The sequence below is a fragment of the Mesoplodon mirus genome (genome assembly GCF_964341445.2).
Source record: "Mesoplodon mirus genome assembly, chromosome: 18".
NCBI classification, from domain to species: domain Eukaryota; kingdom Metazoa; phylum Chordata; class Mammalia; order Artiodactyla; family Ziphiidae; genus Mesoplodon; species Mesoplodon mirus.
In genome coordinates, this window is record NC_138994.1 from 47,057,132 (window position 1) to 47,078,344 (window position 21,213).

The following is a 21,213-nucleotide window of genomic DNA, read 5'->3' on the forward strand; positions in this document are numbered from 1 at the left end:
TCCACTATTTCAGTCATTCAGTCCCCAACACTTTTGACTATTGACTCTAAACGACTCATGTTCTTGGCTTCCCTCATCCCCTCCCAGCCTCCAGTCCTACCCACTCGCAACTCTTGCTTAAATAGCGACCAAAGAGCTTTTGTTTTTAATTCAAAAATTAAGATTTTATTAGGCTTGTGGGGGGGTGGTGTCACCTTCCGTTATGCCCCCATTCCACTTTCTCTCCTCACTGGAAGCTGCTCCCTGGCTCATGGGTCACAGGGCAGGGCCTCCACCGACACAGGGAACAAAGATGGGGCAGAGACAGGCTAAGGCCAACGCAAACAATGGAAGGATGGTTATGGGCCCAAGGTGTCTCTTCCTCCAATTACAGTCTAGTCACATCTCCTGGCCAGTTAAACATCTAGGTCATCATCTGGGTCTTCTTGGTCCAGGTCATCGTAAGCATCTGGCTCATAGAAAATGTGGCTGGTAGCCTGGCCCAGCCCAGGGCACAGTAGAGCCTGCTGTCTGAGAAGACATAAAGGGAGATTGGTGCTGGTGAGGGTGGGTAATGGGTCATGTCTGGATACCCTCTTTCCTTGTGACAGTGACTCCCTCTTTGGCCTCCATATTTTCTTGGTCTAAGTCCCCCTGTGTGACCTCGTTTAGTTAGCACAGAAGCACCACCTGGTACAGGGTAGATACTCTTATACCACTCTCATAATAGCCTAAGTTCTTAGCAGCTTGAGGGCAAGGATCCTGCCGAAGTCTGGCTTCACCTGCCCACACACTGGGCACAGGACAACAGGCATCTACTAAGCCTTTATTAACCTGCCTCTGCCATACCCGTCTAGCTTCCTGTCCTCTTAGCACCGCTGCCTGGAGACAGGGCCGCTTCCCCAGGGTCTGGTCTGGCTCAACCCAGGCCCAGATTACTTTGGGGACATCTGTGGAGCTGGGACCCAAGGCTCTAACGGAGAGAAAAAAGACATAAAGGACCTTTCCCATTGCTGGGGTTTGGGTGGGTAGAGAACCCCTCCCCAGACGTGCCTCTGGAAGTGGACTTCAGCCCCTATAAAGTCTAAGAGGTTAATCAACAACCTGCTGTTGCCCCACCTCTTAGGCCCAGATGCTGGGCTCAGCTCAGGGATCCAGGCACTGAGGCCCCAACCTTACTTTTCCGAGCTGAACTGGAAGGGCAGGGTCAGGCTATCTTTGGCTTCTCTCTCTTCCTTGGACAGGCGAAGGTTAAAAGTCAAATGAGTCGTGGGGTCCATCTGTAGAGACAAAGGATGCTGCCACTCTGCCCCATCACTGAAATCCCTGACCCCACCCCCAACCTCTGCAGTCTTTATCCCCCTCTCTCCTTTCTCCAGACTCCAAACTGCATCCCCTTGTTCCGGCCCTGGCTCTCTTAGATACCGAGGGAGTATGAGGATCTGGGTAAGCCTGGGATTCTAGAGGCGGCCCCCCTTGGAGCTCCAGGCTGAAGTCAGGAAGGACAGAGAACCACTGAGTCTGGGGAGAAGAAAGAAGAGTGTTAAGAAGGTTCTTTTTCATCTTACTGAACAAACCAGAGAACCAGGACCTGCCACCCCAGCTCCCAGCCACTTATGTAACTGGCTGCTTCCAGCTCTTGCTCTCCTTTTTCATCTCCTGGAAGGTAGTATCTTTCATTGGTTAAGCTCACAGGATCCGAGCTTTCCAGGCTACAGAATAGGGATAATAAAACAATCTACCTCACAGGGCAGCTGTGGAGATACAACGAGGGCAATGTTCAAACCATGAGAGCCTAGGGAAGTGCTCCATCGCATCAGCCATTTTATTGCTCTTCCTCTCTGACCCCAACCTCCAGTTCTCCTGTGCTTCTGACCTGGTGGGTCGGACGCTGTTGGGGCCTCCGACAGAGGATGTGGGCTGAGGCCTGGCCCATCGCACCACTCAGGGTCACCTCGGTCTGAGCAAGGCTGCTCAGTGCTCCCAAGGGGCCTGGGCCGTGAAGCTCTTCATGCAGCAGGCCCAGCACATGCACCTGCTCTCCTGGGGAGCTGTCACCTGGAGAGGCACAAGAAAGGTGGTGCACGAAGGGCAGTAGGGAGCATTCGGGGGAGGCCTGGGATCAAATAGTGAAGAGGAAAAAAGGAAGGAGAGGGCCACGTTCCCTCAGAGCCCTGCCAGGATCCTGACTGACCTCGGCCAGTGTCACTGCCCTGTTCTGACCTCTTTCAGCCCTCACCTTTAAAACACTTTCTTATTCCAATGCACATCGAATCAAGGCACCGCTCTGACCTCAATCCACAGGAGCGCCTCAAGGCCTTCAGGATGGAATCCACACTTTCAGCATCTGTTCTCCGCTTGTTTTCCAGCCTCATCTCTTACACACTGAACCATCTGCAGTGTCAGGAACTTGCCAAGATCCCAGTCAGTGCCTTAGATCCCCTCTTTCCTTCCCTCCCTTTTTACCAGCATTTACAAAGCGTCAGGCACTGCACTAAATACTTGCATTTTTAGGTTGGACTGTATGAAATTGCTGACATTTGATCATATCTGATCTACAAAAAAAGCAATTCCAAGTGGTTCATCTTCATACTATAAACTCCCTCCTTCCTCGGCTTTTACTGAGGAAATGGAAGCACTGTGAGACCAAGCACCTGTATACCGAGCTGGGTATCTGACTCTAAAGCCCATTCTAGTACCCACTGTACCTTAGGGCTAGTCCCAGTGCCCCCAGCTGGACAAACTGGCCCTTGCTCTTCAAGACATTCCTTCCTTAAGGTACTCTGTGCATGTTCCTTTATCATCGTGGTCCTTATCAGACTTTCTAGTAATTGCTGGTTTACTTGTCTATACCTTTACGGGACTTTGAGCTCCTGGAAGGCAAGGACCTGACTACAGTTAGCCTTTATTTTTCCATTATCTAGAACTGTGCCTGATACAGTGTATGTATGTGTATGTTTGTTGAATGAATGAATGAAATGAATGAGGGAAAAATAAACTTGGAGAAGAAAAAAAAGAGTAATTAGTAGATAGCATTATGAAGAAACCAATAACTAGAATAAAGGCTAAAGAGATGGAAGGAAGTCCAATTGGAGATCCCTGATATGTTTCCTGTTAGGGTGGAAAGGGGCACATCCCTTGGCAGGGGGAATGTATGGTGGGAAGAAACGAAGGAGGAGTCTCACCATGGCAGGAGTCCTGATGGCTCAGAGTGTGCAGAGTCTGGCAGAGTGTGGTGCAGGGAAGGTGAAGCAGCAGCCAGCTGAGGGAATCGAGAGCAATGGTGACAGGGCCAGGATCTGTCCTCCTGCCCAGGGCCCTCAAGACTTCCAGGGGACCCCCAGGAAGGGCTTCCCCAGTCTTTGACCAGTTGAGAGGGTCTCTAAAGAGGTCATGGTAAACCAGCCTGCAAAGGGAAACAGAAAGGCATGATTCTACTGCCCCTCCCCCTAATCTCCAAATTCAGCTTCTGATCTTTGTGGCTGTTTCTCGATTTTCACTAATATCCTAAACATTAGTGAAAAGGGTTTTTTCTTTGGTTTTTTTTGCGGTACGTGGGCCTTTCACTGTTGTGGCCTCTCCCATTGCGGAGCACAGGCTCCGGACGCGCAGGCTCAGCAGCCATGGCTCACGGGCCTAGCCGCTCCATGGCATGTGGGATCTTCCCGGACCGGGGCACAAACCCATGTCCCCTGCATCGGCAGGCGGACTCTCAACCACTGCACCACCAGGGAAGCCCTAGTGCAAAGTTTTTACTGAGAAGTAGAATATAGTAATTGAGAGCACAGACTTTGGCATCAGACAGCCCTGAGCTGCAAGCTTGGTTCTACTTGTCCAAGGTCACCTAACTGATACATTACTTCACCTCTGTAAGACTCGGTTTCTTCATTTATAAAATAGGAATACCAACCTCCTGACAGCACAGTACTAAGTGATGCCTAAAGTGTATCATCCTCGAATGGATAAAGAGAAAAGAGAGGACCTGAGACATGGTTCCTGCCTGTAGGACAGCTTAGAGAAGGTCAAGAATCAAGTCCTGAGGTACTAACTACAGATAACATAGCGATTCAGGAAAAGAGACTGGCATGGACTAGAAATCCTGGGAAAGCTTCACAGTGGCAGAACTTGTTCCCAGACATCTTTCTATCTCCTGCTTCTCTTGTGAATGCCATCTTTACAGCATCACCTCCACTATAACAGCTGATACAAAATTAGGGCTCAACAGACAGGTGTAAACTGTCATTATCCACTTAGCTAACCAGACCAGGAAGTAATCTTTCTTAACCACCCAACATAGGTGGATTCAGGTACCTCCTGATCTGGCTGCTTTCCTCTACCCCACATCAGTCTGTTAAGTCCAGGAAATTCTACCTGCTAAAGTCCTTTTACATTTGTCCTAAACTCTCCATCCCTACTGCCACTGTCTTTGGCCAGGCCTCTGTCACCTCCTACCATTATTCTCTAAGATTCACTGGAACAGGAATCATATCGGCTTCATTCACTGCTCTAGCCTAGCTCAGTTCCTGGTTCACAACTAGTTCTTAACCGGTACTTATACATCTGAGTGAACCTGCATTACTGCAATAGCCTTCCCACCTGGTCTCCCTATCTCCAGGCTGCCCCCTCCTAACCCATTCTCCACACTGTGGTCACTGGACGAGTCTTTCTAACAGGTATGACGTTATCACTCTCCTCTCAAATTTTCGTTTTCGTGCTCTGTAAGACCTTCTACTACCAGGTACCTCTCTCTGTCTGACCTCAGGAAGCTCTTCCATCTCCCATGAACAGGTGTGCCTTCCATACCTCTCGAATTTTGCATAAACTGTTCCTTCTGCCTGTAAGACAAATCCCTATGTACCCTGCAGTTAGTGCTGATGCATGTTGATCACCAGATTCTGAGTAACTCAAAAGGCAGAACACGTTTATTCTTGTCCTCCAGTCCAGCCTCTAGTGCTAACCTGTACTGTCGGCCTTTTATTACTCTGTTCCTCTCATCTTCTATGGTCCCCGCTTTGGATTCTCCAGATACCACTCTTCATCATTCCTCTTATTAATTCCTACCTCTTGAAAAACCCATATCCATTCAATGAACAAGTAGCTGCTACAGGTTTGCCCCTGTTGCTGGAAGGGGAGTTCCTCAGCAACAGAAGTCCCAAATCCAATTAAATCTCTTCCAATTTGCACTTACCGGCTGTTGATATTGGAGTCAAACCCTTCACGAAACTCTTCTTCGCTCACTTCACAGCCCAGGATGTGGACTTGCTCCCCACTGAGGCAGAGATGAGGGGGAGTGTCAAAGAGTGGGGCCCAGGCTCCCTTCTCGGGTAGGACAGCGAGACGCTGCGGGATACTCACCACAGTGCAGATTTCTTGATAAGCGCCTTCAAGAGGCTGCGCCCCTCCCACTCCACGGAGTCTGGAGAGAGCGAGGGACGGATAAACAGCCTGAGAACACTGAGGTTTTCGCATTCGCGAACCGGTAGGGACCTCCACCCCTGGCCTCTTACCCACGGCCCTTCCTCTCCACTTCCGCCCCTTGGGCCCTGCTCCTAAGGCCCTGTGCCTGTGACCCTCACCCCGCAGCAGCACCAGCCCACCAAGAGCCAAGAGCGACTCCAGCATCTCCAAAATGCGTCGCGTCCCTCTTCGGACGCCCTCTGATGACGTCACTACCCATCGCCCCGCCCCTCCACATGGAAGGGGCGGGGCATCCACGATCTCTCCCACCACTAAGACCTGGCGTAACCTGGCGTGAGTGGTGCTTAGGTTCACTATCCCAGGAAGGCTCACGCGGAGCGACCCCTCCGGAGCCCTGGTGCACAGACGCAGGGACGACGCCCCTCTCTACATTTCTACCGTGACTAGGGCGGGAAGAGCCGTTGGGGCAGTTGTCTGTGGGGTGGGAGGGGCAAGTGGCCCCGCAAGCCCGCCCGACTGTCGGAGCCTCTGGCGCAAGTGACGTCACTCCGCCCCGCCCATGCAATTCGAGGCGGGCCTGCTTTGCCCCAGGCCCCGCCCCATCGCCACCCTCCGCGCATGCGCGATACTGGGGCCTTGTTCGGAGCACGATCCACTTTCCTTATCCCCACCCCCGAAGACAGAGTAGGGGGAAGTTCAGCCCCGGTGAAGCGAATGCACGTCACCACCGGAAGTAGTGTCAGAGGGGAAGAGGAGGGGGGAAGAAAGAAGGAGGGAGGCCTTTGGGCGGTAAAATGGCGCCTGTCAGAGTGGGAAATCCAGCTGCAGAGGCTGCAGCCCCGCTCCCTAGCGGCTGAGGCACCCCCGACCTCGGGGAGGGGGAGGCCGCTCCAGTCCAGCCATCCGCGCCCTTCGGCTCCCCCTCCCCTCCTTCCCGGCTCCTTGGCTCAGCCGGTCCGTTCGCTGCCACCGCGGCCCTGCGCGCGCCGCTGCCCCCGCCCGCCCCTTTCCCGCGGGCAGCCCCCTAGCGCGCCTGCGCAGCGGGCCACCCTCCGCTTCCCCCTTCCCCTCCCCCTTCCTTCTCCCTCCCTCCCTTCTCCCTAGCCCCCTCCCCCACAGCCCCCTCCCCCAATTCTCCATCCCCTTCCCTCCTGGTCTCGGAGGACCCCATCGTAGCCCGACCTGTCTCGGCCCGCAACCTCCGCGAATCCGTCGGTGCCACTCCCCGCCCATGTGGGCCCCCGCGGGCTGCCCACGCCTGTCCCCCAGCTCCCCGTTCCGCTGGGCTTTCCCCTCGTCGTGGGTGGCTTTCTGAGCCGCCCGCTCCGTGCCCCTCTCTGCAGCCTCTCCTGCCACTCGGGGCCCCCGTTCCCCCTCCCGGTGGCGGGGGGCTGCCCCCGGGGGGCTGGCGGAGCTGGGCCGCGGGGGCCCCGGGGCCGGCGGTGCCGGGGTCATCGGGATGATGCGGACGCAGTGTCTGCTGGGGCTGCGCACGTTCGTGGCCTTCGCCGCCAAGCTCTGGAGCTTCTTCATTTACCTTTTGCGGAGGCAGATCCGCACGGTGAGCCTGGGTGGGCGCTGGTGGTGGTGGGGACCTCTGTCAGCGGTGCTCGAGGGTTTTTGGAAAGTCTCGGGCCTCTGTTAGGGCCTAGAAACTGAGCCCCGGCGGCAGCGTTTACCGCTAGAGAATTAGAGCACCCGTCGCTGGGCATGGGGTGGGACAGGGAAGAGGAAGACCCTTGTAGTAGAACCGAGATGGTGGAGGGGGGCTAGATGGGGAAAGGATTTGGCAACTCTTGGGGGCTAGGGTGATGGGTGGGGTGCTCTTTAAGAAAGCTGTAGTTGTTGCTAAAGAAGCCGAGGGGCGGGGAACACCTGTTTGATGGCAGCAGGTCTGTTGATGTGGGCTTGTGAAAGACTCTCCTATTATTTGGAACCTCCGTGTGTGTTTGGTCTCATAACAAGGGAGAGACAGGCTCATGTGCCAAGGGGGGGGGGGGCGTATGTCACCAACAAGGATGGAAACGTGGGAAAAGCCCTGGGTGTGTAGGAGAAATCCCTGCGGTTCAAATTAAGGGAACTCTTCCGAAAAAGGTCCTGAAAACTCATTTCATAGTGTGAGTGTGAATATTTGGGTTTATTAAGACTTTGGGACTAAAAAAGATGCATTTATGATTGGCATCTTTAGTTGTGGAAGGGAGCACATTAAAGTTTGGGTGTTCCTATCAGAAGACGGTGCTTGTCAGTTTAAGGTTTGAATCTGAGGGCACGCTTCTCAGATTGTTTCTCCAGGAAACCCCAGCATTGTGAGGGATACTGTGGGGAGTGTATCTCTGGGTTTCCTCTCCCATAGCTTTTCTCCAAGGTCAAACTTCCTTAGGCTAACATCATTTAATGCGCTCTGTGTTCCCACCATCACGGGGGAGAATCCTCTGAAGGAGTCTGGGGAGGATTCAGTGAGCTGAGTCGCAGCGGGTCTCCAGTCTGTACTCTGGTGTACCTCAATAAAACGTGAAGGAATAAAACCAGGTGCGGGCTGCCTAGGTCAAGGAACTTCCAGAAAGCCCTGAGTGGTAGTGGTGGTTGACTTACTGATTTGGGAAATGGGCCTGGCCTTGGATTCAGTGTCTCCTTTACCACTCCACTCCTTCCACTTCCTGATTTAGGGTTTAGGGTGAGGATTGTTTCTGGGTGGTCATGGCTGTAGGCAGGGCTATTTCCCTGAGATAAGGGTTAGGAGCCAAGAAGAATCGGGTCAGAGATACTGAGATGTGGGGGGGACTAGCTCCTGGGATTTTCCTTACGTGTTAGCTGCTGTCCTCTCTTCCTGGCCTTGCTCCGAGCATCTCCCCTTCTTCCCCTAACATAGCAGTTTTCTGTTCTGGGTGCAGGGATGGGCTCCAGCACATGCAGAGACTGGTTCTTTGCAAAATTGCTCTCCTCTGGGCAGCACTGACCCCACAGCCTTTTGTCTTCCCTTCCTTCCTTTCCAGTCTGGTTTCTCCCCCCACCCCCTTTCTGGCAGATGCTTAGAGCATTCCCTACATGCCCAGCATGTGCAACCCGAGATAGCAGGGCAGGACACCCGAGCTGTTGCGGCCCTCATCGCAGCCCCGAGAGAAAAGAAGGGCACATGCCTTGGGATTAGGGGGAGAGGGCCCTTTGGTTTGCAAGTGGAGAGCCTGGTTTTGGTGAGACTTGGGGCCTAGGAACAGACTGTGCTTAGAAGAAAAGAGCAGAGGAGGGAATTGCCAAGCTTTGCACGGGAGAGATTTGAATGCTGGAAACAGGAGCCTCTAGAGAAGGCTTGGAGAAGCTGGAAGGCCGAGATGGTGACGTCCTTGTCCCTTCCTCACCTCCCACTCACAGCCCTTACTTCACTCTGGCCTTCTTGATACTCTCTCAGTCTGCCTGGTGAGTGGGGCTTTCCAGTGTGCTCTGCCTTGCCCTGGGTACCAGGATAAGGAGGCTGTTCAGAGGGCCGAGGTTCTCTACAACTTGTGACTTGGCTAGTGGAGACAGAAATGGACAGGTGGCTGGTTAAAATAGGCCTGGTGGCCCCCAGCCAGAGGAACTTAGCTGACCTGACAACCCCTGGATTCCCTCATTCTCTGTTCCCCTTAGTGACCCAAGGACCTCCCCTTCTGACTCTTACGCCCTGTCCACTAAGGAATCTGAGGCTCTCAGCTCCCAACAGGAGGTGATGAGAGCTGTCACAAAGAATTCTTGAGGTGGAGGTGGGGAGGGCCACGCATTTCTTTGTTCCACGTAGCAGGATAACATCATGGTTAAGAGGGCACGTCCTTGGATCGGACCGCACAGGTACAATCCTGGCTCCACCATTTCATTGATTCTAATGTAAGTGATCACCCCTGCTATAGTGTTCTAGGAATACAGCCACGATCGAGACAGAATCCTTGCTTTCATTCTAACTGGAGGGGCAAACTGCTAAATAAGACAATTCCTAGCTGTGGGGTCTTAGGCAAAGTATTTAACTTCTCCAAGCCTTGGTTTCTTCATCCTTAAGACGTAGATGATATTGTTGTTGTTATTATTAGGGTTGTTCTGAGGATGAAAGAAACAACCCTAAATTACACTATGCCCAATGTATGCTAAATGGTCAACACGGGCTTCCTATTAGTAGTGGGGAAGATTTCCTTGTCGAGGGTTCTAACCCTCTCTCTTGCTGTTCCTATAGGTAATTCAGTACCAAACTGTTCGATATGACATCCTTCCCTTATCTCCTGTGTCCCGGAATCGGCTAAGTGAGTATGCTGACTGGGAGGAACCCTAGGTGAGGTAGGGTTCAAGCTCTTGGCTGGAGGTTGGTTGGTGTTACCCCTTCCCATTGTGGTTCAGGCCAGGTGAAGAGGAAGATCCTGGTGCTGGATCTGGATGAGACACTTATTCACTCCCATCATGATGGGGTCCTGAGGCCTACAGTCCGGCCTGGAACGCCTCCTGACTTCATTCTCAAGGTGTGTGGGGCTGGGAAGTGATGGAATGGTTACGTCTGTTATTCTGCTCGCTTCTTTGCCAGTCCCAGAGCATCTCATCCCTGGCTGTGTCCTCTGGCAGCCTGAAGGAGGGAAGCAGGCAGTGGGAGGGTGGGGGGTGTCCTTTAGGCCTGTGTTGTGGTGCTCAGGACTTCTCCAAGCCCTGCTGTGTTCCTCTACAGGTGGTAATAGACAAACATCCCGTCCGGTTTTTTGTACATAAGAGGCCCCATGTGGATTTCTTCTTGGAAGTGGTGAGTTTGCAGAAGCTGAAGGCAGCTCTGTGGTGAAGCAGTGGTTTTAGGGCTCTGGGAGTTTAGAGGATTTGGAGGAAGTAAGGGATCAGGAGAAATGGGTAAGGGCAGTTTTGGAGAGGGGAGGTTGTAGGATGCTCAGAGAATGGCGTTCGATAGTTTGGGTTCATTTGTTTTGCTGATGCAATTCTATTCTTCCACGGCCTTCCCGCTCTTTTGTTCTTGCATCTGTGAATCTTAAGGGTGTATGGTGCCTAAGACTCTGAGTCTGAGGACAGTTTCAGAATTTTGTGTCCTCAGAGACATCCAGTGTTGTTGGAAGTCCTGAAGGACTCGGCTAGAGTCTTAGTAAAAGGGAACTATATGTCTGAATGATCATCTCTTCTGATACCTTCCTCTTCTCCAATCTCTTTCAGGTGAGCCAGTGGTACGAGCTGGTGGTGTTCACAGCAAGCATGGAAATTTACGGCTCTGCTGTGGCAGATAAACTGGATAATAGCAGAAGCATTCTCAAGAGGAGATACTACAGACAGGTAAGGGGCTAGAGTCCAGGTCTAAGAGTGAGGCTTGGGAGGCAGGCCATCAGGGAGGGACCTGAGTTTGAGGCAACTGCCCTGGAATGGGACCTTCTGAGGGTGTGGGGGAGGCATACTGTATAATCTCTTTTGTGAGAACTGGCTGCCTGTGGGCACTGTTGGGATTGGGGGAGCAATCACAGAGGGCGAGTCTCCTGTTGATGCCCAGCTCACCCTGCCTTCCAGCACTGCACTTTGGAATTGGGCAGCTACATCAAGGACCTCTCTGTGGTCCACAGTGACCTCTCCAGCATTGTGATCCTGGATAACTCCCCAGGGGCTTACAGGAGCCATCCAGGTACAGGGGACGGTGGTGAGTCTGGCAGGACTAGGAAGTGGTTCTGAGGAGGTATTTTGAATGCATGGAGCTGGGATTCCCTGGTTTACAGTAGGTCAGGATGCAAGTTGTTTCTCTTTTAAATGAGATGTTCCCCGCCCCCCATATCCATTTCATAAATCAGATTTCTCATATCGAAGTGCTTCTGGTAAGACACAAGGCAGTAAGTTTGACTAGAAGCCTCACCCTAGTATGAGATACGGTGATTAAAATTTTATTTTATTTTGAAGAATAAATCAAGAAGGTTTTACTTAGGTCATTGAGTTTGGGGGGGTATGTATTTTAAAGTAATGAACCCCACCCCCAAATAAAAGGAAAAACACCCTGTCTCTCTTGAATCCTTTGTTTCTTCTCATGTGCCTTTTCACCCACTCTAGACAATGCCATCCCCATCAAATCCTGGTTCAGTGACCCCAGCGATACCGCCCTTCTCAACCTGCTTCCGATGCTGGATGCCCTCAGGTAAGGGAAGCTAGACACTTAGATTTCTGAGGAGAGGAGCGGGTGGGGGATCCCAAGAAGGAATAAAAATTTGTCCTGTTTTACTTACTTATCTCTTTTCCCTTAAGAATATTACTTTTGAACAAGGTCTTCTTAAAACTCATCACTTTTAGCCATTGGGTTTTGGGCAAACTGAACCTGTCTCATGTGAAAACGGTGATCCTTTCCACCCCACGTCTTCCGTGAGGCTGCCTTACACTAGTGTGAGGATATCAACATAAGGACTCTACCAATGCAAGTTATTGTTGTCCCAGGTTCACCGCTGATGTTCGTTCTGTGCTGAGCCGAAACCTTCACCAACATAGGCTCTGGTGACAGCTGCTCCCCCTCCACCTGAGTTGGGGTGGGGGGGAAAGGGAGGGTGAGCCCTCGGGATGCCGTCTGGTGCCCTGTCCACTGGTGAGGACTGCCTGGGCAGGGTCTGCCCCTCCCACCCCTCTCTGCCTTGGGAGCCCTGCACTCCATATGGAGTCTGGATGGACACAAGGGCCAGATTCTCAAGCAGCCTCACTCTAACTTCGTGTTCGCACTCCCTGGAAACCCCAGACTGGGACATAAGCGGAGGCCTAGGAGAGCCGCAACAGTGTCTGGTGGAGAGACAGGACTGGCCAGAGTGGGAGAGAGACATTCGGTAATCCGGGAGGCTCAAAGAGAAGCCAAGCCAGCTTTGTTGTGATTTGTTTTTTTAAAAACTCTTGTACAAAACTGATCTAATTCTTCACTCCAAGGGCTGGGTTGTGGGTGGGAAACTGGGATTTTGGGCCACTGGATTTTCCCCAAACTTGTCCCCTCCCTTACTTTCTCTCTATTTTCCCTTCTTCCTAGATTCCCCTCAGACCTGTAACCAGCTTTCTCTTTTTTTTTTCTTTCTTCTCTTTTAAACCATGCATTATAACTTTAAAACCAAGGCTGCCCTAGGTCCTTCTCTGGGGTTTGGGGAAATGAAGGGAGGGGTCTTTGTTCACACCCACCCTGTCCCCTAGGCAGAAGGAAAAGAGGCTGCTGTAGACCCGAGGGGTAGGGGGAACGGTGGTGTTGGCTTTCCCTGGTGGGAAGGGTCTTAGTGACAGGATGGGCGCCCTGGCGGGGAGTGAAAGGACAGCTGTGTGTGCTGAGGGAACGTGAGCTTCAGTGCGGTAGGACGGAGAAATATGAAAGGAGGAGAGACCTGGGCGCCGGCAAAGCCCGCATTTCGTCTGGGGGTGGTTAACGTGAACAAGCTGCCCTGAGCGGCGTGGGGCGGGAAGGTTGGGGAGGGGTGCTCCACGCCACCGGCGGACCGGCCGAGCCCCGGGGCTCCACCTCCCCAGCGCTTCCCTCCCCGAAGCTAAGCCGGCTCTACTTCTTCGCACCCGCCACGTGACGCTCCGCCCTTCTCCGAGATCACATGATTCTTGGGTACACAGAGTGCAGTATTCTTCCGCGCTGACGTAGTCCTTACTTTTCGGACCTCCTCTCTAGTCCCTATTGGTCCACTCACCCCTGGAACCTAAGCGTTCCGTGCGTCTTTTCAAACATACGTTTCGTTTTTCCCCTCTATTTCCGGAGACCACTTCCTCTGCTTGGGTACTACTTTGTTTTGGTGTCAACGGCCGCTTTCAGCGTACCAACACGTTTCATGAATAGCTCTCCTTGTAATTATCTGCTCTTTTCCTGTACGTTATTTCCGAAAAGAACTTTTGGAGAGCCAAGTCTCAAATTACGATTACCATCATCCAGCCATTTTCATCGTTACCTTCCTGGGGGAAACTCGGGAAATGGGTTTTCAGTTATCTTCGACGATAGCAAAAGCCAACAATCTTTCCTACGCCGCCTGCGTAGCCTCCAAATTGATTCCAAAGCGATTGCGCTGACGGCGTGGGGGCGGCGGTCAGTAGGTGGTGCTACGCTAGTGGCGTTAGGGCCGTTGCGCTAGCGGCGTAACGTAGCAGGCGGGGAGGCTCCTGATGGTCGGGGGCGGGGTTGGTGAATAGGGAAGTGGCCCAAGTCTCGGGATCGCTCCGCCGAATCCGCCCGCGCGTTGCCGCCGTCGCCACCGCCCCCCGTCCCGGCCCCCCCCGGGTTCCCTCAGCCCAGCCCGGTCCAGCCCGGTTCCCGGGAGGATGAAGTTCGTGTATAAAGAGGAGCATCCGTTCGAGAAGCGCCGCTCTGAGGGCGAGAAGATCCGAAAGAAATACCCGGACCGGGTCCCGGTGAGGACAGTAGCCAGGGCCGAGGGCGCGGGGCGCTGGCGCTGACGCCACAGCCCGGGCTTGAGTCCGGGACCCGCAGCGCGGGCATCAGGCTGCCGGCTGTGGCGGGGTTGGGAACGAGCCCGAAACTGCTGTCCCTGGGACCGGAGGTGAAAGGAGTGGGCTAGCGGTAGGGCTGGGGGTGAGAGGATGTAGACGCGAGAGACAGACCTTGAGATTCATGTGGGAAGCCGTGGGGCGTTTGACAGTCTGAGCTTCACATGGGGTTTTTCAAATTGAAGCTGTAGGCGGCCCAGACAAGTCATCCCCTTATGATTAAAATAACAGTTTGTTACGACGCCCTGTTTAGGGATCCTGGATGTTTAGGTGAATTTGAGTCAGTGGGGTCAGAATCCCTACTCAGGGCTGCGCCGCGTGTTCAAAGACAAAGAGAAATGAGTCTGGGGTAGGTGTGGGTGTTAGGAATGTTGTTTGAGTTCTTGACAGGTGGAGCTGTCCGGTTATATACCTAACGTCTCCTAATTTTCACCTTCTCTTTAACAGGTGATAGTAGAAAAGGCTCCCAAAGCTCGGATAGGAGACCTGGACAAAAAGAAGTATCTGGTGCCTTCTGATCTTACAGGTGGGAATCTGACCCAATACCCGGGTTTGCTTTCTGAGGGTGGGAGCGCAGTTTCTGTGGGAGGAGGCTCCACATAGAAGGTGTTCTTTTGAGGGCATTTGTGATCTCTGACTTTATCAGGCCTTGTATCTTTGGCAGTTGGTCAGTTCTACTTCTTGATCCGGAAGCGAATTCATCTCCGAGCTGAGGATGCCTTGTTTTTCTTTGTCAACAATGTCATTCCACCCACCAGTGCCACGATGGGTCAGCTATACCAGGTATGGTGCCTGGGAAGTAGTGGAGGCTTTGGAGAGGAATTGGAAGCGCTTCAGAGGCAAAAAGTTTTAAGTCAGCAATTCTTGGACCAACTGGCTTGCTTAGCTCTCAATTTTATATTTGCTCTTAAAATTTCCATATAGTCTTGGGTTGGGGATTTGGACAGGGCCGTGGGAGTAGAAAGAAAAGAGAATAGTGAGCTGGAGCAACTGTTGTGATCCAGACTCTCCCCAGGCCCCTCCCTGTTCCGAGGCAGCAGAGAACAGTTTGAGGTCTTTTTGCCCAAAACTGTTGGCTAGAATAATACTGTTCAGCGTCTAGGGCCTGGAGCAAGTGAGAGGGAGAGTCAAAATGAATGGTTTTGGAAGAATCTGTTCCGGTGGTGGGTGGTTCAAGTAACTAAAGCCCAGTTGCCTGAACACTGTTACTTTCTGCTTTCACCCCAGGAACACCATGAAGAAGACTTATTTCTATACATTGCCTACAGTGACGAAAGTGTCTATGGTCTGTGAAGCTGCTGTCCCTAAGGTGGGGGGTCCCATTCTACAAAGAGAGAGGTGGCCCCCCTTCCTTGACCTGCTCCTCCTTGAGGGTCAAACACCACCTCCCTTTTTCAGGACCTGCACTTCCTAATGTTTGAGACTCTCTTCTAGCCCCTTTAAACACAAGGGTTAATGGGGGAGATGGCCTCTAGTACCCACTCTTTCTCCCTTTAGCACCTTTCCCATTCTGCTTTAGACTTCTTGACTGTCAATCTCTGTCACATCTGGTGATTGTTTTGGTTTCTGTTCCCTTTCTAACTGCCCAAGGGGCTCAGAACCCCAACAATCCCTTCTTTTCACTACCTTCTTTTTTGGGGGCAGATGGAAGGGACTGAAATTGTGGGGGGGAAGGTAGGAGGCACATCAATAAAGAGAAAACCACCAAACTGAACTGGATTTTTCTTTGTGTTGCTCCCCTCCCCCTTTTGTTCTCCCTCGTCAGTGGTGGGGAAAGAGGAGGTTGGAGGGATAGTAGTATATTTTGGTTTGTTTTTATGTTGGGCTTTTCCTTGTGCATAAAAAGTGTGCTTTTGTTGTGCTGGATGGAATACTGAAGTATCATTTCATGAAAGTTCAGTTTTATATACGTGTGTATGGATTGGGTCCTGAGGTTATAAAGAAAATTGTTTTTTTACTGTGGGTTTCTGTGGAAGTTTGAAAGCACCTGCTTTAGATAAACCATCCAAGTTTGTCATAACCTTTTGGGTTAAGGAGATTTTCGAGTGTGGGAGCTAGTAAAAGGACTCTGTCCTCAGATGCATGTCGCTTAGACAGACTGCCGGCGTGAGGGATCCAGTGGAGTGTAATCCAGGAGAGGGAGAACACTGGGAGGAGGGAGCCATTATCACCGGGAGAACTTCATGTCCCAGCAGCCTTTTCTCTGTCTGGCCGGAAGTGGGGCGGTCCCCCGTGGGTAGAAAGAAGCCGCAGAATGAGGCAGTATGGTGGCCGAAAGTTCTAATCCCTTCTTTCCCTTCATCCCCTTCTTTCTTAGCCCCGCCCAGCCTACATTTCCCAGGAGCCTGAGCGCACTCTTCCACTCTCCCCTCTGCTCCCAATCTCCCCGCCACTCCCCGGGGGAGGAGAGCGGTTTAGTGCGCCTGCGCCAATCCGTGGCTTGCTGGGAACTGAAGTTCCGGAGGCTTATGCAGTGTCCTTTTTGCTGCCCCCGGACGGACTATAATCCCCTTGATGCATTGCGCGTTAGCGCCCGCGAAGGGAGGGGGGAGAGAGGAGGAGGGAGGGAGGAGAGAAGGAGGAGGGAGCAGGCGGCCGGCGGCGCGGGGGGAGGGGGCCCGGTCCGGGAGTGCGGGAGGCAGTGGTAGAGGGAGGTGGCGGCAGCGGCTAGCGGACTCGAGTCACAACCGACTCGAAGCAGACACCTCCGTGGAGCGAGGCAGTAGGAGCACCGAGCACCGGAGGCGGCACCGGGATCCCCGGCTCAGGGGAGGGGGGCGCCGGACCGGGAGGAGGGGAGGGGGCGATGCTGGAAGCCATGGCGGAGCCCAGTCCCGAAGGTGAGCTCTCGACCGGCACAGAGCGCTTAGCCGGCGGGGGGCGGGCGAGGAATCTATTGGCAAACTTGGAGGTCGAGCCCCGGAGCCCAACGGGGGAGGGTGGGGAGGGGGTCGGGGGTCGGGGGCCTGCCCCTGGAGGTGGGAGAGTGACGAGTTGAGAGACCTTGGAGAAAGAGGAGTGGGAGACTGGGCTGGGGGTAGTTGGAGATCAGGCGCTGTGTGTGTGTAGGGCGGGTGGGGTGGGATGGGGGAGCGGGAGCTGGAAACCCACAGCTTCGGGGGTTAGGGGCCGAAAGGGCCTCCGGCAGGTTGGGGCCCTAGAACTGGGAGGTTGGGGGAATCTGGGGGCCGGAGAGTTGTTGGGGAGGAAGGATGTAGAAAAGGATTGAGTGAGGAGCTCGGTAGTTCGCCGAGGTGGGGGAGTTTGTGGCGGTGGTGCCGGAGCTCCCGGTAGTTGCCGCCGGAGCTAGCCCGGTGATTGTTGGAGGGGTGGGCAGATAGTTGTGGGGAGAAGAGAGGGGCTGGGTATTGTCTGCGATAGAGAGACCTATGCGGGGGGGTAGTTGTGGGGAGAGGGAGCCGGGAAGCGACGAGAGCTGGCTAGTTTTGGGGGCGGTGGGCCGGGGTGGGGGTTTAAGGCCGGCGAGTTGCGCCGGCGGGGGGGGCTTGGTCGGTCGGCGAGGGTTAGAGCCTGGGAGTTGCGGAGGGTGAGGGGGGCAGCGGCGGCAGCAGCGGGGGTTGCTGGGGAGGAAGAGAGTAGCTGGTTGGGAGGGGCTCGAGTTTAGGGGTCCGTAGCCTAGTGACTTGCTGGCGAGTCCGGGGGCAGGGAGGGGGGGGCGGCGGCCGGAGAGAGCTCGGAACTGGGCCCGGGGCCCGGCGGGGAGCCCGAGGAGCTCGAGACGGGGAGGGGCCAAAGCCCCGGATGGGGGCGGGGGGACGGCGAAATTGTGGGGAGCGCGGTAAGGGGGGGCAGGTGGGGCCGCGTCCGGGTGAGAGCTCTCAGGTCTGTCCCGGCCGCGAAGTGGCGTTGGATGTGTGAGCCCGTGTGTGTGTGGTGGGGGTGAGGGGCGCGCCGGGCCTCGTGCTCGAGTAGAAGGGGCCGGAGGGCGGGGAGCGGTTCGGCGTGGTCATCCTAGACCCTGGGGGCCGGCGGGCGGCGTGTGCGGTCGCGGAGGGCCCGGGGCGGTAGAGCGCGGCGGGGTGGGAACTCCGGGCACTGGGCGCGTGTGAAGGACAGGGGCAGGCGGCAGCCCGGGCTCGGTCCGGGGAGCGGTATGGCGGGTGGGGCGCCGAGAGAGCCGAGGAACCCGGAGTCTAGAGAAACCGTGAGTTGGGGGGGGGCGGAGCGCCAAGCCTCCGGTGGGGGGAAGGGGAGCGCTATAGCGAGGCCTGAGAGGGCGCCGCGCCCAGGCTCCGCCCCTCGCGGGGCGGAAGGGGGAGCAGCGGCGGGTCCAGCACCGCTGGGGGCCTGCTCGTCTGGCTGAAGGACCTGGGAGCGGAGGGGGTTCACTTGGGACCTCGGAGGTTGAGAGGTGGGGTCTTACACCGACTCTTTCCTAGTGCCTTGACTCAGCTTTTATTGCTTTCACAGATCCACCTCCGACCCTTAAGCCAGAGACTCAGGTGAGGTTTCCCATTCTTTTGCAGCCCAGTATTACTGCAGGATCCCCTGCTCCTTCTCTATCCCTCTCCCACTTTTTCCAGATTTCTCACTCCAGGGACTATGCTTTTGGGAATGTCCCTCGTAAACTGTGTGTGCTACATATTTTTTTCCTTTCAGCCACCAGAGAAACGACGGAGAACAATTGAGGATTTCAACAAATTCTGCAGTTTTGTTTTGGCCTATGCTGGTTACATCCCTCCTAGCAAGGAGGTAGGGATAGGAGGACAACTGACTGGAGGGTGGTGTCCTAGGGCTGTAGAGGGGCTCTTGAGCTTATGAGACTGTATTACTTTGTAGGCAGAGCCTAGAAATTATATGTAAGACTAGGGAAATGGAAATTTTGGTGGGAAAACTAGTATCTGGAGTGGGGGTGGGATTAATAGATAGGTGGTTTGAGTGCAGTGAATGGTTTTGGGGTGCTCTAAATGGAAGGTGCTTTTGGATAAAAACTTTAGGAAGCTAAAAATGGTAACAAATGAGGCTGTTCAGAAAGAACTAGAGAAATATGGCTCTGGTCTGGGGGATGCTGTGTTGTGAAGGCAGTGGGCATTGGGGAGATGGTTAGAATTTGAGGTGGGGGTAACATGGAAGTGTTCAAGAGGAGATGATGGGAATTGGGGTGGGGATAAGTTTTCTGAATACAGTAAGATTTAGTGGTTTGGGCCGGATATTTTGGTCTTTTAAGTTGGGTTTGTATAGGGGCTGAGATGACCCTGGGCCCCTTGCTGATCCTGGTCTCTTCTCCCCTTTAAGGAAAATGATTGGCCAGCCTCCGGCTCCAGCTCTCCATTGCGAGGTGAGAGTGCGGCAGACAGCGATGGCTGGGACTCAGCCCCCTCAGATCTCAGAACCATCCAAACCTTTGTTAAGAAAGCAAAGTCATCCAAGAGGAGGGCAGCTCAAGCAGGTCCCACCCAGCCAGGACCCCCAAGGTCCACTTTCCCTCGTCTGCAGGCCCCTGACAGTGCCACCCTGCTTGAGAAGATGAAACTCAAGGACTCTCTCTTTGATCTAGATGGGCCCAAAATGGCATCTCCACTGTCCCCCACATCCCTGACACATGCCTCCCGGCCCCCTGCTGCTCTCACCCCAGTGCCCCTTTCCCAGGGGGACCTCTCCCAGCCTCCTCGAAAGAAGGACCGAAAGAACCGAAAGTTGGGGCCAGGAGGGGGGACAGGCTTTGGGGTGCTTCGGAGGCCTCGGCCAGCCCCTGGGGATGGGGAAAAGAGGTCTCGAATCAAGAAGAGCAAGAAGCGGAAGTTGAAAAAGGCAGAGCGGGGGGATAGACTCCCACCTCCTGGGCCTCCCCGGGCACCCCCCAGCGATACAGACTCTGAAGAGGAGGAGGAAGAAGAGGAGGAAGAGGAGGAGGAAGAGATGGCAGCAGTGGTAGGAGGGGAAGCCCCAGCCCCCGTGCTGCCAACACCTCCTGAAGCTCCTAGGCCCCCTGCCACAGTGCACCCTGAAGGAGTCCCTCCCACTGACAGTGAAAGCAAGGACGTGGGCAGCACTGAAACAAGCCAAGATGGAGATGCCAGCTCCAGTGAAGGCGAGATGCGGGTCATGGATGAGGACATCATGGTAGAATCAGGTGAGAAGTTTGGGGCTGCCCAGGGGTAGCTGGGTTGATGGGTTTGGGGGTATTGTGGATCTAAGAGCTCCAGCAGAACACCAAACAAACCATCTTTTCCCCAGGTGATGACTCATGGGATCTGATCACGTGTTACTGCCGAAAGCCCTTTGCAGGCCGGCCCATGATTGAGTGCAGCCTGTGTGGAACGTGGATCCACCTCTCCTGTGCTAAGATTAAGAAGACCAATGTCCCTGATTTCTTTTACTGCCAGAAATGCAAGGAACTGCGGCCAGAGGCCCGGCGGTTAGGGGGGCCTCCGAAATCTGGAGAGCCCTGACATATGCCATCTCTAGGCTGGAACTTCGAATGGCAACATGACTTGGGAACTGAGCCTCAGGGTCATCAGCCTGTCACCCGGAGCTGGGATGTTGTCCCACTTCAAGGCAGAAATTCCCAAGGGAGGCTGGTTTGGAAATGAGTGATGTTCCTATCCTACCCTTCCTTCCCGTCTTGTGGACTTGAACTCGGACCTATTGCAGCTGTCTGGGTCCCTAGACACTTAAGCTCTGTCCCTTGGACCTGCCACCACTCACCTTCTGGGCCAGGGTTGGAATTGGGATGGAGTGGGACGGTTGTCTATAAAACTCTAGTGTAAATATAGCACTCCCCTCCCTCATCTTTTATCTCACTCCCCATTTATTCTACACCGGTTGTATTTTTAATTTTGGACTTCTCCTTTTGAGTATGGCAGCTCAGAGGTGGAGTACCAACCAGAGCTTGGCCGAGGGAGGAAGGAAAACAGAAAGGTGATGATGCTCTCACCTCTTGTTTTTAATAATATTGGCCAGCTGTTTGTACAGACAGCCTTCGTGTTGTAAATAAAGCAGAGTGGGCTCTTTTGTGTTTATAGCCCTCACTGACTGTCCTGCTTGGGAGGGAGGCTTTGGAAAAGCTGGCTGGGGGTGGGGCTGAAACTCACCTCCCTTAAAAGTCCAAGCTGAAAATTGCCTGGCGCTGCGCCTTTTCCACCAACCCTAGGACCTCGATTGGCTTTGCCCCACCTCACCCCCCAGTCAAGGACCCCCCCACAATTCCCACCCTCACCTCCCACTTGCACGCTCCAGCGGATCAGAGTTGCTTGGAGCTCTCTGAGGGGGTAAAGCGGGGTGGGAGTCGGTTGCCTGCCCCCTGAGGGCAGAGGCCAGCCGAGCCAGGGTAGTTGGAGGAGGCGGGTGGGGACACACTTGGGGGCGGAGCCGTAGAGGGTTGGGAGACCGTTGCTGAAAGTG

At 54.1% G+C, this 21,213-nt stretch overlaps 4 protein-coding genes across 7 annotated transcripts; 3 read left to right on the forward strand and 1 right to left on the reverse strand.

Moving 5' to 3' along the window:
* Nucleotides 1–137: 137 nt before the first annotated feature.
* Nucleotides 138–7,201, reverse strand: ELP5 (elongator acetyltransferase complex subunit 5). 4 transcript variants are annotated; one of them, XR_014291886.1, is made up of 8 exons: nt 6,935–7,201; nt 5,335–5,395; nt 5,168–5,248; nt 3,165–3,385; nt 1,856–2,037; nt 1,405–1,500; nt 1,099–1,259; nt 138–510 (listed from the first exon to the last, which is right to left on the reverse strand). XR_014291886.1 is itself a non-coding variant. In XM_082603516.1 (8 exons), the coding sequence occupies exons 1-8, from the start codon at nt 7,107–7,109 to the stop codon at nt 396–398; spliced, it is 1,032 nt and encodes a 343-aa protein (XP_082459642.1). In that variant the 5' UTR covers nt 7,110–7,189; the 3' UTR covers nt 138–395. The 4 variants fall into 4 exon arrangements, 3 of the variants coding, with proteins under 3 accessions (XP_082459642.1, XP_082459643.1, XP_082459644.1); XM_082603516.1 differs by having other exon boundaries at nt 1,159–1,259; nt 6,935–7,189; XM_082603517.1 differs by lacking the exon at nt 6,935–7,201 and adding an exon at nt 5,556–5,644 and having other exon boundaries at nt 1,159–1,259.
* CTDNEP1 (CTD nuclear envelope phosphatase 1) lies at nt 6,146–12,467 on the forward strand. The gene is made up of 8 exons (XM_082603519.1): nt 6,146–6,958; nt 9,596–9,662; nt 9,757–9,875; nt 10,076–10,147; nt 10,564–10,680; nt 10,909–11,020; nt 11,437–11,521; nt 11,815–12,467. Exons 1-8 carry the CDS (start codon nt 6,857–6,859, stop codon nt 11,873–11,875), a joined length of 735 nt encoding a protein of 244 aa, XP_082459645.1. The 5' UTR covers nt 6,146–6,856; the 3' UTR covers nt 11,876–12,467.
* Nucleotides 12,468–13,537: 1,070 nt separating this feature from the next.
* GABARAP (GABA type A receptor-associated protein) lies at nt 13,538–15,562 on the forward strand. Its single transcript, XM_082604857.1, has 4 exons — nt 13,538–13,752; nt 14,296–14,374; nt 14,513–14,631; nt 15,076–15,562. The coding sequence occupies exons 1-4, from the start codon at nt 13,663–13,665 to the stop codon at nt 15,139–15,141; spliced, it is 354 nt and encodes a 117-aa protein (XP_082460983.1). The 5' UTR covers nt 13,538–13,662; the 3' UTR covers nt 15,142–15,562.
* Nucleotides 15,563–16,471: 909 nt separating this feature from the next.
* On the forward strand, nt 16,472–20,833 carry PHF23 (PHD finger protein 23). The gene is made up of 5 exons (XM_082604044.1): nt 16,472–16,688; nt 18,280–18,311; nt 18,469–18,561; nt 19,105–19,942; nt 20,047–20,833. The coding sequence occupies exons 1-5, from the start codon at nt 16,655–16,657 to the stop codon at nt 20,259–20,261; spliced, it is 1,212 nt and encodes a 403-aa protein (XP_082460170.1). The 5' UTR covers nt 16,472–16,654; the 3' UTR covers nt 20,262–20,833.
* Nucleotides 20,834–21,213: the final 380 nt, after the last annotated feature.

Excerpts from the sequence above, each read along its gene's own strand:
- PHF23 (XM_082604044.1), top strand. The coding sequence starts at position 16,655 with ATGCTGGAAGCCATGGCGGAGCCCAGTCCCGAAG. Across the intron at positions 16,689-18,279 it reads GGCGGAGCCCAGTCCCGAAG|ATCCACCTCCGACCCTTAAG; the intron begins GTGAGCTCTCGA and ends TTGCTTTCACAG. Across the intron at positions 19,943-20,046 it reads GGACATCATGGTAGAATCAG|GTGATGACTCATGGGATCTG; the intron begins GTGAGAAGTTTG and ends TCTTTTCCCCAG.
- CTDNEP1 (XM_082603519.1), top strand. The coding sequence starts at position 6,857 with ATGATGCGGACGCAGTGTCTGCTGGGGCTGCGCACGTTCGTGGCCTTC. Across the intron at positions 9,876-10,075 it reads CTCCTGACTTCATTCTCAAG|GTGGTAATAGACAAACATCC; the intron begins GTGTGTGGGGCT and ends GTTCCTCTACAG. Across the intron at positions 11,522-11,814 it reads CCGATGCTGGATGCCCTCAG|GTTCACCGCTGATGTTCGTT; the intron begins GTAAGGGAAGCT and ends TTGTTGTCCCAG.
- GABARAP (XM_082604857.1), top strand. The coding sequence starts at position 13,663 with ATGAAGTTCGTGTATAAAGAGGAGCATCCGTTCGAGAAGCGCCGCTCT. Across the intron at positions 13,753-14,295 it reads AATACCCGGACCGGGTCCCG|GTGATAGTAGAAAAGGCTCC; the intron begins GTGAGGACAGTA and ends TCTCTTTAACAG. Across the intron at positions 14,375-14,512 it reads GGTGCCTTCTGATCTTACAG|TTGGTCAGTTCTACTTCTTG; the intron begins GTGGGAATCTGA and ends TATCTTTGGCAG.
- ELP5 (XM_082603516.1), bottom strand. The coding sequence starts at position 7,109 with ATGCCCAGCGACGGGTGCTCTAATTCTCTAGCGGTAAACGCTGCCGCC. Across the intron at positions 3,386-5,167 it reads GACTCCAATATCAACAGCCG|GCTGGTTTACCATGACCTCT; the intron begins GTAAGTGCAAAT and ends TTCCCTTTGCAG. Across the intron at positions 511-1,158 it reads TTCCAGTTCAGCTCGGAAAA|ACAGCAGGCTCTACTGTGCC; the intron begins GTAAGGTTGGGG and ends ATGTCTTCTCAG.